This window comes from Ptychodera flava, chromosome 15, assembly GCF_041260155.1.
Source record: "Ptychodera flava strain L36383 chromosome 15, AS_Pfla_20210202, whole genome shotgun sequence".
Lineage (NCBI taxonomy): Eukaryota > Metazoa > Hemichordata > Enteropneusta > Ptychoderidae > Ptychodera > Ptychodera flava.
Window position 1 is genome coordinate 23,681,704 of NC_091942.1, and position 14,523 is coordinate 23,696,226.

Consider the following 14,523-nt stretch of genomic DNA (forward strand, 5'->3'; position numbering starts at 1 on the left):
TGAAAGACTACCTTTTTCTCAAACTTTTCATAAAGGAAACTTTGAACCATTCCCCTTCGAAATCAAGGAAAAAATGTCCACTTTTCAAAATTTTGTGCTAGAGAAAATTTCCCAAAATTTACAGACGTTTGAAATTCAAAATGACCATAATGTGTATGGAGAAACATAAATTTTCGATTTTCACAATAATTGGTCGATAAAAACTTCAATTACTCTATGAGCTTCAAAATGGACCCTCACAAGTGGTTGACCCAAAAAGTAATATAAATGTTTTAGAGTTCGAATATCTGTCCCCGATTGACATTCTTCCTTAACTCAAAGAAAATAGATTGTAAAACAAAAGAAACTGATGGTCGGATGACCATATGTGGACGGTTAAAGAGCCTGCAAAAACACTATACTGTATGTAGCCCTGGCAGAATTTGTGACCGGCTGCTTTTACACAAGGCACTTCATGCCAGTGGGTTGTGAATGTAAAACAGCTCATCCCTATGTTTGACGCTAGTGACACTTATGTCATATCAGCATTTGAATGCTATCATCAACATGTGGCGAGGAGAAATGTGCGGAAAATCTCAGAATGGTATGCGACATGGGAAATGCTCCTTCGAAGAATCTGAAATTTTCTGTTCATAATATGAAATTTGGAAAATGTTTAATACCACATACTGCTCTTGTATTTTGAATAAATTGTTATTGACAAAATATGACTAAAATGCACAGACTGGAAAAATCATCGCGTAATGGAAAACTTTCTAGACAAAGTGTGAATAACAAAAATTGTTTTCTCGAAAACGTAAATGTGCAAAGGAGAACGAATGGAGAATGAAAAGTTAAATTAAAATTCTTCAATAATAACAAAAACAGCAGTTACGTAGAATAAGAGGGTGGAGAGTGCACCGTCACTATTTCATACTGCACAGTAGGTGAAACTCCTTTTCATGATGCATTGTAAACTCCCCAGAGTAGTCTGTCCTTGTTTTACAGCTGTCTCAAGCTAAATCACGAACCAAGTACACAAATGAACATGGAGGCAAAAAAACAAGAACAGATAAACTTACAAAAATATAACACACAAACAGACAGACAAAAATATGTGACAAATGTGTGCTACAGAGCAACTATGAGAATTCTCACTTACAAATACAATTACCACGCTACAGAATGGTCGTTCTTTACAGAGCACCATCCTGTTGCAGGGTGATTATGTATGTTGTTCAAAATCTCATAATCGCTCAACAGTACACATTTGTCATTGCTTGCTCATTTAACATTACACTAACATTTTTCTCAGAAGTTATGAAGTCACCATAGTGTTTTTATAGTTCATGAAACGATGAAATCAGTCATGATCATGAACACTTCAGTTTTATTTGCAAAAAAAGAAAAGAAAAATCTCATGTCATGTTTCACGTACACTTAAAAAGAATTCTTAAACACTGGAGCCTTGAGGGTCTAAAAATTCCAAATAGAAGATATTACATAAACCAGGCAGCCAGTACATACACTGGAGAGGAAGATATGCCAACTTCTTTGAAGGAATGAGTGTTACAACATGCAGCAAAGATGAAAGATTTTCAACACTATTTCAGTAGGAGGCCAGGCTTTGATAGCCTTCACCCTGTTGACAATTGTATTTCATCAAAAACATGGGCTGAACTTGGGAGATATTGCCGATGTTTTAGTGAACTGGGATTACTGGCATTGTTTAGAATAATGTATACCTTCATATCCATGCTCATAATAACCATGTTATACAACAATAAGAAATGATCTCTTTTTTAATACTCACAAGATATTGAACTTGCCATATACGATGGCAAAATAGGAACAAAACTAAGCTTCTTGTACACAAAAAATTGACTATAAGAAAAAAAATCTGCAATGGTTGCAACTGCATCATATAACATGTGACTAGTTTTGTTTTGGTGTTCTTTCCTCCTGTATCTTGCATTGTTACAAAAATGTCTGCCATTTATTTAATGTGAATGGAAAGACACTGTGTTACATGTATGATTGGTCTGCTTACATTTTTATAAGTTGGTGATGTGGTACCACTCATAAATGCTAACCTGACAAAAATCCTCCAGCCTGTACTTGAAGTGTACAGAAATGAATCACACTTAATCCGGTTATGTTAGAGGTGACAAAATAAAGTTAACCATCTAAACAACAGTACATGGCACTGATACAGACAGCCACAAAAGACTATGTAAACATGTAGTGTCAAATTCAAACAAATCAAGTTGACTGTACACTCACTGATGCTTTTTGCTATTGCTTGTCACAAAAAGTGCCGGCAGACAGCCCACCCTCAGATTTACTAGATTTATTTCACTCATTGAAAAAAATATTCTGAGAACATCTTATTCTTATTCACCATCAAATGTTTCGGCACTGAGATATTTGTTCAGAAAATGTTTGTGGTAGGAACAAGGAAAATGTGGACAAAATACGGTTTTGAAAAAATATAGGTTACGGATAGAAAGGGCAGGTTTCATCGTGATGAACTTGAACTAGATCTGCTGTATCTACGCCTTCTGGGTGACCTTGATCGCGATCTTCTTCGTGGAGGTGATCTTCTTCGTGGTGGTGACCTGGGACAAAGTCAAAATAAAACAGACTTTACTTGAAGACATCAGAACCAACATGCATTTACTTAAGACAGGTTTTCTGGTTGTGGAGGATTTCAAAACTGAAAACTGCACATTTTTGTGAAATATTCCTGCTATTGATAGGACTCTGATCACAAAGTCCAACCTCAAGACTGATCACGTCAAATTTCAAAACATAATATGTTGTATTTAACCTTTATCTATCTTTGAGTAGTGAAAAATGAGTTTACAGACAAAACATTAAAGTGTTCAATGGATAAATGTGCCTCAGACACAGATATTCGGACTCAACCTTTTACAATAATTTTTTGGTCAGCCACTTTAAGGGATCATTTTGAAGCTCATGGCATATACACAATTTTTCATCAAGCATATTTTTGTGAAAATCGAAAATTTCATTTCTACCCACAGAGTTAGCACATGGAAGGCAGCCATTTTGAATTTCAACTGTCGGTAAATATTTGGTAATTTGTTTCTCTTTTGCCAAATTTTGCACAGTGATTTCTGATTTTTATTCCCAATTTCAGAAGGGAATTATTTAAAGTTTCCTGAGGAAGTTTGGGCAAAAGTTGAAGTCTTTCCATTTTGAGGGGCATACTACCTTAAAAAGTAACAAAAAAATTAGTGTGAGATTGCTTCAGTGTGTATCACAAAGGGGCAGTAATAAATTGCAAATAAAGGGGGTTACATCATTCTTTTTAAGCAGCTTGCTATCTTACCTTCTTCTGAATCTGGGTGGTGATCTTCTCCATGGTGGTGCACGTCGTGGCGGACTGCGCCTTGGTGCTGGTTGTCTTGGCCTGGGTGCCAACACCATTGCTGCTGTTATTTCTTGACCATCAATTTGACCTGGATGTGAAGGAGTGCATGTTAAAGGCAGAATGCACCTTGAAAACAGATTTTTCTGACTCTTGAATTCTTACAATACTATGGTGGTCTGCTGCTTGTATGGACTAATTTTACAGCTTGTGGAGGACATTAATTTTTCAAAAATTCAAGTTTTCACCACAACATATAACAGCCATTTTGAATTTGAAATGCAGGTACATTTAGGTATTAATTGTTTCTCATATCCTAAACTGTGCATGGTGACTCCTGGTTTTCAATACTGATTATGGAAAAGAATGGTTTCAACTTTACATGAGAGAGACTTGTGCGAAAGGGTACACTTTTGACAACAAAGTATAACCCTGTTTCAACTTTTAAGAAAAGGCTCTGTGAAAATAAATTTAATTTCTCTGTGCAAGTCCTTTTTAGACAGCCTTGCTGTTTCCCAAGAAACAGTAGCCTGAGAGCAAAGGTAACTTTAAACTGGCATTGAAGTCTGTGACTAAGTGAAAGCAAGGTGGGGAAAAAATTAGAAAATTCCATCGGTAATACCTGTTGAAAGTAACTCAATGATAGCTGCATTGCATTGGATTTTGACCACTAAATTGTCTCCGTCAGCAATGTAGACATTAACATGTGTTTTAAAACTTTTTTCTTTGACTTAAAATAGTAAAGGTACATTTAATATTGCAACAGTGAAAGTATGTGATTTATTGTAATCACTTGTAACTTACAGATTAACGTTAGGGAATATAATTCATTGTCAGAGGCACCTATCCAAATATTTGTGTCCACTAATCTTAACTCCAACTATTATAATCATTTCACACCCCACCTCCCCATCCCCGAATCCAAGTAAACGGGTCCAAAATAACCACTGATAACAATGGGATTGGGCCAAACCACAGTGGTGAACAGGTTAAATGTTAATTTTTCTCTCACCTCCATCCATATGTTTCATGGCTTTCTCGGCCTCGTCATGGGTTTCAAAATCGACATAAGCAAATCCTCTTGATATGTGTGTATTAAACCTATCAACTGGCAGTTCTACTGACTTCACCTTTCCATAGACGGCAAATATTTCCGTGAGGTGATCTCTGTTGACATTGCGAGTAAGACGCCCAATGTGGAGCTTTGTTGGTTTTGGTGTGGGGCTTCTTTTCTTCTTCCTTGGTGATCTGGATTGAAAATATCACACTGGTTAAAACACATGGTCATCAATAAATACAGATTCTGTCAGCACAAACTAGTGTTTCCACTTACTAATAACCCTTTGAGTGTTGTAGTTTTTCCCATCAAAATTTTAATGCAACATTTTATCAATTTTTATGAATTTTTCTGTAATGATTTTTTTGATAATTTTGTACCAAACAAACATCACATTTCATTGGCTATAGTTTTCATCAAAATTTTGGCAAAAATCTGAAAAAATTTAACTGGGGTACATTTTATAAAGGCAACAAAAATTGACTTTGGCGCTCAAACGGTTATGGTAGAATGCACCTCGGGGACAGATATTCAGACTCTCAAACTTTAACAATACTGTGTTTTGGCCTGTCACATGTTGGGGCTCATTTTGAAGTTTGTGCAGTAACACAAGTTACACCACCTTTTTAGTGAAAACTGAAATTGCACTTTTCCTCATGGAGTTATCAAAGGGAAGACAGCCAACATTGCTCATTTTGTTACAAGAGTGCACTTCCATATATCTTGCGGGCTACAGGACTGATGAAAAGACATTTTTGTGAACACCTCCAAACAGAGGCACGAGAGAGGATTATAAGACAAAGAAAGCATTCAGCTTCAACCACTATTAACTCGTTAAGGATAAGGAATGGCGATATATGGGTAGAAGCCTTCAGGAAAACCCTTCAATTCTGTATAAAAGGTTTGAGTCCATCAAATTTCATTTGTACCAAGAGAGTTCACAAATGTTATGGACAGGGGCAACATGAAACTCACCTTGATCTTGACTTTGATCTTGAAGCTTTAGCACTCCTTTTCCTAGCACGGCTTCTACTTCTGCTCCGCGAAGTTGAGCTTCCGCTGCTGCTGCGTGATGATGAACTCCTTGAGCTTGAACCTGAGGAACTGCTTCTGGACCTTGACCTGGAAGTGCTGCTTCCAGAACTGCTGGATGAGCCAGAGGAGCTTGATCTACTCCTGGAGGAGCTTGAGGAGGAACGGCTGCTGTCACTGAAATTAGACCAGGTAGTTGTTATAGCTGGAATGATACTTGTGTTATACATTTCACCGCGATTGAGTTTCCTTCAACAAACTCTTACTGCCTTGATTATTTAAATTCTGATTAATCACAAAATAAATTGACAACACTGATATGTGGTTATGTCTTGTGAAATGATACATGACAGTTTGAACCAACAAGTGATGAAATCTGGAAAGCAACAAATGGAAAGCAACAGACAATTTAAGTAATGTGTCCAAGAACAGAGTACGACAATTTACAATATGTTGTCCCTTGTCTAGCAAGGGATGGCAGCCAACTTCCTTTACATTGGATGACATACAAGTTGTTGAGTTTTCTAAGTGACATGGTGTAGGTCTCACTATAAGTGTTACAACTTTTTAAATTCATCAAAATCATATCATTCACAGAATAAACACTGAAAATGCATCTTATTCCTGCATAGGATGTGTTCCATATTGATTTATAATTTTCTACCTCCCACTGCTGCTACTGCTGGATGCCCGTCTTTTCCGGTCTCTGCCTCTGTCTTTGGACTTTTTGTCCCCACCTTTGCTTTTGCTAGCTTTCCTGTCAGCACTCCTGCTCCTGCTGCGAACCCTAGAAACATTTGAAAATGCATGAAACAACGGATTAATAAGCTTGACTAAACACTCAAAAAAGAGTTTTAAATGAATTACAAATATCTTTTTTTTCACCAAATTCGATTTTGTTAAATATCTTGTGTTCACAGTATCTCTTGAAATATGTAAAAGTTATGAAGCTGACATCAGTCAGTATACCTTTGATATTTCAAAGATAAAACTCCTATGTTCTGAGTACTAATTGGCATCAAACAGATGACACTGACCCGAAAAGAACTTGTGAAAGCAAATTGATTTGCATATTCCAAACAACTTAACAAATTTATCAAGTATATTAAATCCAGTTATAAATGTGAACTCTGACCCCCCAGGAGAAAAGGGAATCAGAATAATACTGTAGATCTTGAACTTTACTGAAAGCACTATTCCAAAAGATGACAATATACTGCAGAGATAATTGGGCTCCAAATTTGAAGAAACTAGTACTGAGTTGAGCTATGATATTCATTATCTCCCATGAAGGATATGTCATGGCACCAGTGTCTGCGGTGCAAATCATATGCACAAAAATGTCCAATGCATTATCTACCACTGAAACATCTCCCACGCCATTAAAAGTTGATTTGAAAATGTTTATAAAAGTTAAATCAAAAACATGACCGGAGTTTTCAGTTACATAGAGAGGTTAGAAGCTTGTTCAATTGAGAAAATTTACATTTCATAGATTGCAATATTCTTAAACTTCTATGCAAGTGTGTCACTCTCTGAAAGATGATTTCAGTCACATTGAAATCACCTGTGACATAAGAATCGAAATTAAAACAATCAAACATGCCTGTTAGATTTTCAAAATACGAAAAAACTCACTATAACATTTAATTTTGGGTGCCTCAAATAATGTACATAATAACGAGAAATGGCCCAGTATTTGCTATTCAATTCAAAACTTGTGAGTTCGTTAGTAAACGTTTCGAGGGAAATATTATACATTGAGATTATGATGTGCTGCTTTATTCTATAATACATATAATCGCTGTAAGTTTGGGCATTCTGGCTCCACACTTGACGTTATGTTTACGTTTCTCTCTCCGTCCTCAAGCGTCCGCCATTATGCATTGTTGTTCGACTGCAAGTATGCTCCGCGCGAAATTACGGAAAGTGCTGAGGTGTTTATATAAAAATAATAGGACAAAATTTTTCCGACGTTATTGTTTTTACGATATATTATGTTTATTTATACAGTATGCAACCGATGGCAGTTATTTTCTCACGATTTTTGTACTTACATAGTTCCTTCCGGGTTATGGGAAATCGACTACGGCCGCGTCCAGAATATGCGCATGCGTGCAAAATTTAAAGATGGCGGCGGGAAAGGAAGACAGCTGGGTTTACAGCATTGTTGCCCAATATTTTGCGACGTTACCTCTACGAAATTTTAAATGGAAGGTACTGTTAGAAGTTTTTTCAACCTGTGATTTCTACATATAATAGTCATAGGGCCGAACGTTGAGTAGTTGTCTGAAGTAGAGTGGGTCCGGGAGCCCGGTGTCTGTACCCGATACCTGTGTGTGTGTGGTCCTATACACATGCCCAATTTCATTTACATCTTATTACATGGAACACGGGCGGGCGGGAGAGCCAAACGTCCCAAAGTGCGCCTATGCAGTAGAGCAATGGATTACAGAAATGTTATCGTGTGCCCTTGCAGGTAGAAAACAATGAAGTAGATTATTGCACAGCTTCACAGCAGAGTCATGCTGCAGTTTACCAAAGTCTGTTACCATGCCAACAATGTACTGCAGCCTGTCCCCTGAAAGAATGCAGATATTGGCCTTTTTTGTATGTACAAATTGACATTCTTTCAGGTAAAAAAATCTGGAGATACTAGAAGTCTTCTCCGGTGAACTAGAAATTTACCCTTTCCTTTCCAATGTTTTTTATTACAGCTGTCGCCATCAGGTTTAGGACTTGAGGCACAAAAGAAGATCCTTGATCAGGTAAAGAGTTTTAAAATTTTAAAATGCGATTGTTTGTTTTCCACAAGTTCATATCAGGAATTAAAACAAACAGGATTACATATCAAGGTAAATCTCCATAGTTCGTACCTTCAGTGCTATGTCCTGCAACAGTGGTGGTGGTGTGGGCACGGTGTTATCACGGTCCCTCCTTTTGTGGAGGGACCGTGGTGTTATGAGAGAGACCATGGTGCTTGTAGGGCCTCTCTACCCACTGTGCCGCAACGTAATCACAGACCACTCTCCATCAACCCGCCTATAAAAACAGAGCAGTAGTGGAAATACAGTAATTGAAGTCTGCAAAAACAGTCAGTGAGTCGCTTTTAATGGTATTATTTGTGGTTATACATTCTTTTGATAAAAAATGCTGATGATATGCAATTCTGCAATCAATTCACATTGAATGACACAAACTTTCATGTGGCTATTATCTTACTTCATCCCTGAACTTCTACACAGGTTACTATTACAATCTAAGGGATGGCATTATTCAATGCTGAATTCAAAAAAAATGTGGAATGTTTCATGATTTCTGTGATTTTCAGTTTTACACTGAGTCAGTGTAGAAGTAAAAGAAATGCACTAATTTGATATCAAGGTCTGAAAAAGTTGCAGTAGGTATCGAACAAGCCCCTGATACTTTTATTCTTCCTGCCATGGTCAAAAACTTACTCTTTGTCAAGGTAAATGAATTTTTATGACCGTAGAATATATGAGGGACTATCTCATTAGTGTATAATTCATTTCCTTACTTGTCAATATTTTGCACCTGTGTAGTATTTTATTTTCATATTTCTATGGTTACTTTGTATTTTTTCAGACCATCAATAGTAAGTTAAACAAAGACTTTCCACCGTCAAGATCATACCAGAAGAAGTTCATCAAAAGTCTCATGCAAAAAGTAAGTTTGCCATGATTACAATGAACCAGCATGTCCGTGAAGTATTCAGTGAAAACATTCACTGATAATCTTGTGCTACAAAAGCAAAGAACATAAAAACTATCAGTTTTAACTGTCATACTTACAATGCGCTAAGCTAAATTTATATGCCACTCAGAAAATTCATTTTGTCACAAGGAAACTTTACCTATACTTTACTTTACACATATTGGTATAAGGCTGATGCAACACAAAATTTCCAGAAATTCACAAAATGACTCAAAGATCTCAGAAATTTCTAAAGTTTGAGGGCACATTGGTGGTACTAAAGAAAAGAAACCAGTTTGCCTGATTTGGTGTCAGATGATTTGCAATATCGACGAAGATTTTGGTGATATATGGTTAGAACTCCTCTCACATATGCTCATTCTGCGCACTGCAGTACCAAAGTTGTCAGAATACGCTTTTCAAAACAAATTGTGTCAACATTTATGTGAAAGTCGGTTCTGGATGAACACCTTCTACACAAAAGTAATCCAAAATAACTATGTATTACTTGAACTCTTCAAAACAAACTACAAAATTTATCAATAAATACTGTCTGCTGTTCATTCAATGTTATTTTACTACTTGTAACTTGTAATGGGTTAAAACATAGCATGAACCCTGGTCGGTTCTCAGGGTCTTTGGGCACAGGCACTTGATAGAGGAAGGAGTGATACTTCATAGTTCAAGGGCTATTGCCATATTCAGTGAGACAAAACTGGCAACGTACTTCAGCCATTCCAATAACAATGCATGTATTTTCATCCACACGGTGTGCATAGATTGATTGCCTCTAACCACAATTTACTTTCAGAAAAATAAAATAACTTCAGAAGCACATAATAATAGTTCAAGTAATTTTATAGAAGTGTGTCTTTAGCCTATTAATTGATGTTGCAACAGAAGTATCATTGATACATCACCTTGATATGCTGAAGACTAACAATATTATGGTCACCATCACAGCAGACAGCTAAGCATGGTATTACTCTCATTATCGTTTTCCATTATTTAATCATTTCACAGTGTGAAGAATCTGAATGTGAAATTTTTGAAGACATTTACACAATCTATGCTGATCTTGTGAGCATTGAACAAGATACAGATGTATGCTATAAGACATATTTTCTGGTAAGATAAGCGACAAAATTTGCTGCATGGCAAACAAAGAATACTATCCTAAATAAAAGAAAAATTGCACAATGTTTTTCCTTTGCTTTAGTAATGTTCCTTCATAAAGAAATTATTTTAAAGTTATTTGTAGTAGGCTGATTCGCCATTTTATACAGCGCCCTCTAGTGTTACAGCTCAATCAATGACAACTGTTTTCCTTTTCATGTATGTCCTTTATGAATTAGTTTGCACACGGTCCCTCTTGAGGGACTGTGGTTTGCAGTGTTTCTATTGATTGTACATTAAGCTGGGACATTCAAAAAATACCAAACAACAAAATACCAAGGCATAAGAATAATATTTTTCCTCATATAAACTCCTGATTGCTCTTTTTCAGTGGTTTTCAAATTTGGATAGTATTTTTTTGGCTATTTGTCTGACTTTTATTGGGAAATATTAAGCAAATTTAGTAAACTTTTTCAATTCGCCATAATCTTAACCCTTTTACCCCAATTCCCTGTATACAGGTCCAAATTGAATATAGAAAACAATTAGACTGGGCTAAACCATGATGGTTAAAGGGTATCAAAGCAATCTGAATCATTCAAACAATTGTAATTGTCTTTGGATGCTCTTTTTTCCACTCCCATAGAAGTTCACAAACCAAAGAAAATATCTGAGAAAATGATATTGTTTACTTTTCTGACATGAACTGTTCACTTTGTATGATTTAGCCAAATGGTTCAAGTGTATGCATACAGGAGACAAATAGTGTGATATCACATGGGACAACTGGACTGTGTACATGGCCTGCCTCTCTGTACATGACTGAATGGATTCTTGCAAATTCAACAATCTTTAATGGCAAGTAAGTATATCAGATCTCTAAAGTGAACATGTTGGCAGGATCTTTCTTTTGAATATTGCAAAGTGCTGCTTTTAACAATTTAAATTCAAGACAAAAAATGTCTTCTCCACGGTACTCAAAAATTTTGAATTTTGCATTGATATGGTAACTGTTTGATGCAGGTATCTGTATACATTTGCTTTAACAATGGCTACAATGTGGTATTGCGCCCTCTAGTGATGATTTCATTGTATTCTCTCAGGTCACAGTCCCTCCACACATGGAGTGTGCTCAGGTGAATTTATGATGCAGTTACAACCAGAATTTTTTTTCGTTTTTTGTAATGCAGTGAACTTCTTTCTCTTTGAGTTTGTCTGCTATATTTGCAATAGTCTGCACACAGATTGACCAGTGAATGATGGTACAAAAACTTTTTATTGTAAACTATCTTCCTGCTTTCTTCTTTTTTTTTGTAGAAAGGTATTAGAGCTGGGTAGTGGATGTGGCCTTCTCGGCCTTGCTCTCTGTAAATCTTGTCAACCGAAACACTTCTACTTCTCAGACATGCACAGACTGGTGCTGAAATCTTTACTGGACAACATAGTGATTAATTTTGGGGAGAAAAGTGAACATTGTCTGTGCAGTAATGGTGAAGGAGATAAAGGAATGTCTTCAGACTCATACCAGGAACAAAACAGACTTTGTGTGAGGAAAGACTGCTGTGTTTCCCATAGAGAGAGTGACATAGATAAGACAACCTTAGCAAAGTCTGATAGCGTTGGATCAACAAGTTTTGACATACACGATTGCAAAGGGAGTGATCAATCAGATGCTGATATAGGTAGCCACACAGTCCAGGAAGAAAGTGAAGCACTTAGTAGCATGGAACAGACGCAAGGACACCATCAAGAACTGAAAGATGAACTTGAATCTGGTCACAGAAATCCCATTGGACATGACCAAGGCATCAATCAGGGGAATACTTTACCATTGAACAAAACAAATGGCACAGATGAAGATTCAGGGTTTCTGTACACTTCAGACAAAGTCTCAATTTTGACTCTTGACTGGGAACATGTGACTAGGGAAGAATTGGAGCAAATCAGCCCAGACATTGTTATTGCAGCAGGTGAGGGACTTCACTCTGTCACCCCCTCCCCACCCAAGTTCTAGCTCTGTGTGCAATTTTGGCAATGAAAGGGCTCATCTAGAATGGCTAATGCATTCTAGTCTTTGAAAACATTGTACTAAATCGCCATTCTTAAAAATTTACCTAGAATACTAAGTATTTGTGGAGATTACCAGTAATGAAATATTTCAGAATGACATTTCCTCTGAGCCTGACTGTCAATGTCATGTCGTATATGATTATTTCTCTCTATTTGCCCACCAGACGTTGTTTTTGATCCAAGCATTGTTCCTCATCTAGTGAATGTGCTGAACATCATTTTGTCTCATAGCAATCCAGCCAGGTCTCCTGTAACTGCTTACGTAGCATCTACCATCAGATCAGAAGACACATTTCATCATTTTCTGGCAGAGCTTGGTGAGTAACATACGATCTTGCCCCAGAAATGACAATTTTAATAATTAAAAAAATTCATATTGGTAGTTCCCTACTAGGTCAGCTTACCAATGTTTACTTTATCACAATAAATAATCTTAAATTTTTAAGTTTTTCTTGACATCCACACTCGCACTCTGGGGTAAACCCACACTAGAATTTACACGCTGTAGTTTATAACCAACAAGTCTGCAAATAATTTTGTTGTACTATATGAGCGAATTGTCTGTCGTACTTTTGTTGATTTGATCAAATTCCCTGACACTATGCACGCTCAGTCAATGTCAAAATGCTTATAAACTCCAGTTTTCAAGTTTATACATATGGGATATGTATCACACTATTATATTCACAACCATCTATCGCAGCTTCACAGGCCATAGTGACTACCTGGTTGTAATCAGGTATAATTTTTCAACTTTGCAGGTAATCAACTCATCAGTGTCGAGTTCTTGGAAGAAGAGTTTGAAGAGGTATTCTTCTATGACAAAACGTGTCCTATCAAACTGATTAAGCTGACAAGAAAGCCTTGATGATGTCTGAACCATATTTCTCTCCTTGAATACAGTTTGATGTAAAGTGCTTTCGGCAGGCAGTGTTCAGGTATCTGACACGTCAATACACTGACCAATTATCAATGTGGATTATATCCAGTCTGCATACGGTATTCATACCTGAATGTGGAAGATTAGAAAAAAGCAAGTCTTGTGTGCAATATTATTCAACTCCGTAAATATTCACCTAGTGCCTAATGGTAGTAAAAGATTAGTTTTTAGGGCTAAAGTTGCTGGATTTTTGGTGTTTGTTCTTCCTCATGACTTGAAATACGGCAAACAGATGTCATGATGGATGTCTAATGCACCCTAACTGTACTTTTTGCATGGAGGTCAGTGTAGCTGTTGCCTTATCAAATGTCATTGTTTTGTTTATCTGATGTCCGTACATGAGGGCAAAGGTATGTTTTGATGATCACCAAACCAGCATACTTCAACAGGCTAAACAATGTGACAGACCTTCTAAAATGATATAAATTGATGAAGGCACTGTATCCTAGAAGCAATTTTGTCTAATATCAAATGCAAACCCTTCCGTGCATTGAAACAGCATATGTTCTTAGCTAATATATTTCAAATGGAGACATAATTCCTAATATCAAGAGGCATGTTTCACTAGACTATGAAACAGATGGCATGTTGTTTCAGTAAATGTAAGTTCAATGGGTAAATGCGTAAAGGAGATACTAAAAGGGCATGAAGAACAACTGGGAGTATCACATCAAAGAATTTTAGTGTTCAGATTGAGAAAACTTTAAGAGAAGACTAGGATGTATAGGACACTGCCAGACAAGGCTACTGTTCATTGTCAGATACAGCAGCAAATTACTTCAGACAATGTCTGCAAAGTATGTATTGTGATTTTACGGTCATCAAGTTGACACTGACAATGACTGTTTTTGATTTTGTTTACATTCTGTTTCACTTCTCGGGCAGAACAATTTCAGTTGTACATGAAACCAGAGGCGATTGGTTGTAATAATTTTGCAACAGCTTTGGAAAAACAGAGATGGCCACTTTACATAACAATACATAATTTACATATTCTCTTGTTGTGAAAATGTGTTCTTTTGTATGGTTATTAACAAATATTAACCTCCTATAACACCCTTGAGGAGAACCCTGGCTTGATTCAGATCCCATTCAATACAGGATCAAAATCAACATAGCCACAATAAAATGAATAAAATGAAATGGAACAATAAAAAAGACATCTGGATGTCACTGGAATCATACTTTCACTTTCACCTTATCTATGCATTTAAAATTCTC

The 14,523-nt window shown here is 36.6% G+C and overlaps 2 protein-coding genes across 2 annotated transcripts; one reads left to right on the forward strand and one right to left on the reverse strand.

Annotated features, from left to right (window-relative positions):
* Positions 1–1,346: 1,346 nt before the first annotated feature.
* LOC139151597 (RNA-binding protein with serine-rich domain 1-like) lies at positions 1,347–7,791 on the reverse strand. Its single transcript, XM_070724504.1, has 6 exons — positions 7,520–7,791; positions 6,127–6,249; positions 5,406–5,639; positions 4,386–4,621; positions 3,335–3,464; positions 1,347–2,597 (listed from the first exon to the last, which is right to left on the reverse strand). Coding segments are annotated over exons 1-6 (825 nt in total). The 5' UTR covers positions 7,522–7,791; the 3' UTR covers positions 1,347–2,497.
* LOC139151595 (protein-lysine N-methyltransferase EEF2KMT-like) lies at positions 7,529–14,298 on the forward strand. Its single transcript, XM_070724503.1, has 8 exons — positions 7,529–7,679; positions 8,180–8,230; positions 9,069–9,149; positions 10,200–10,304; positions 11,021–11,154; positions 11,610–12,262; positions 12,527–12,679; positions 13,124–14,298. Exons 1-8 carry the CDS (start codon positions 7,593–7,595, stop codon positions 13,228–13,230), a joined length of 1,371 nt encoding a protein of 456 aa, XP_070580604.1. The 5' UTR covers positions 7,529–7,592; the 3' UTR covers positions 13,231–14,298.
* Positions 14,299–14,523: the final 225 nt, after the last annotated feature.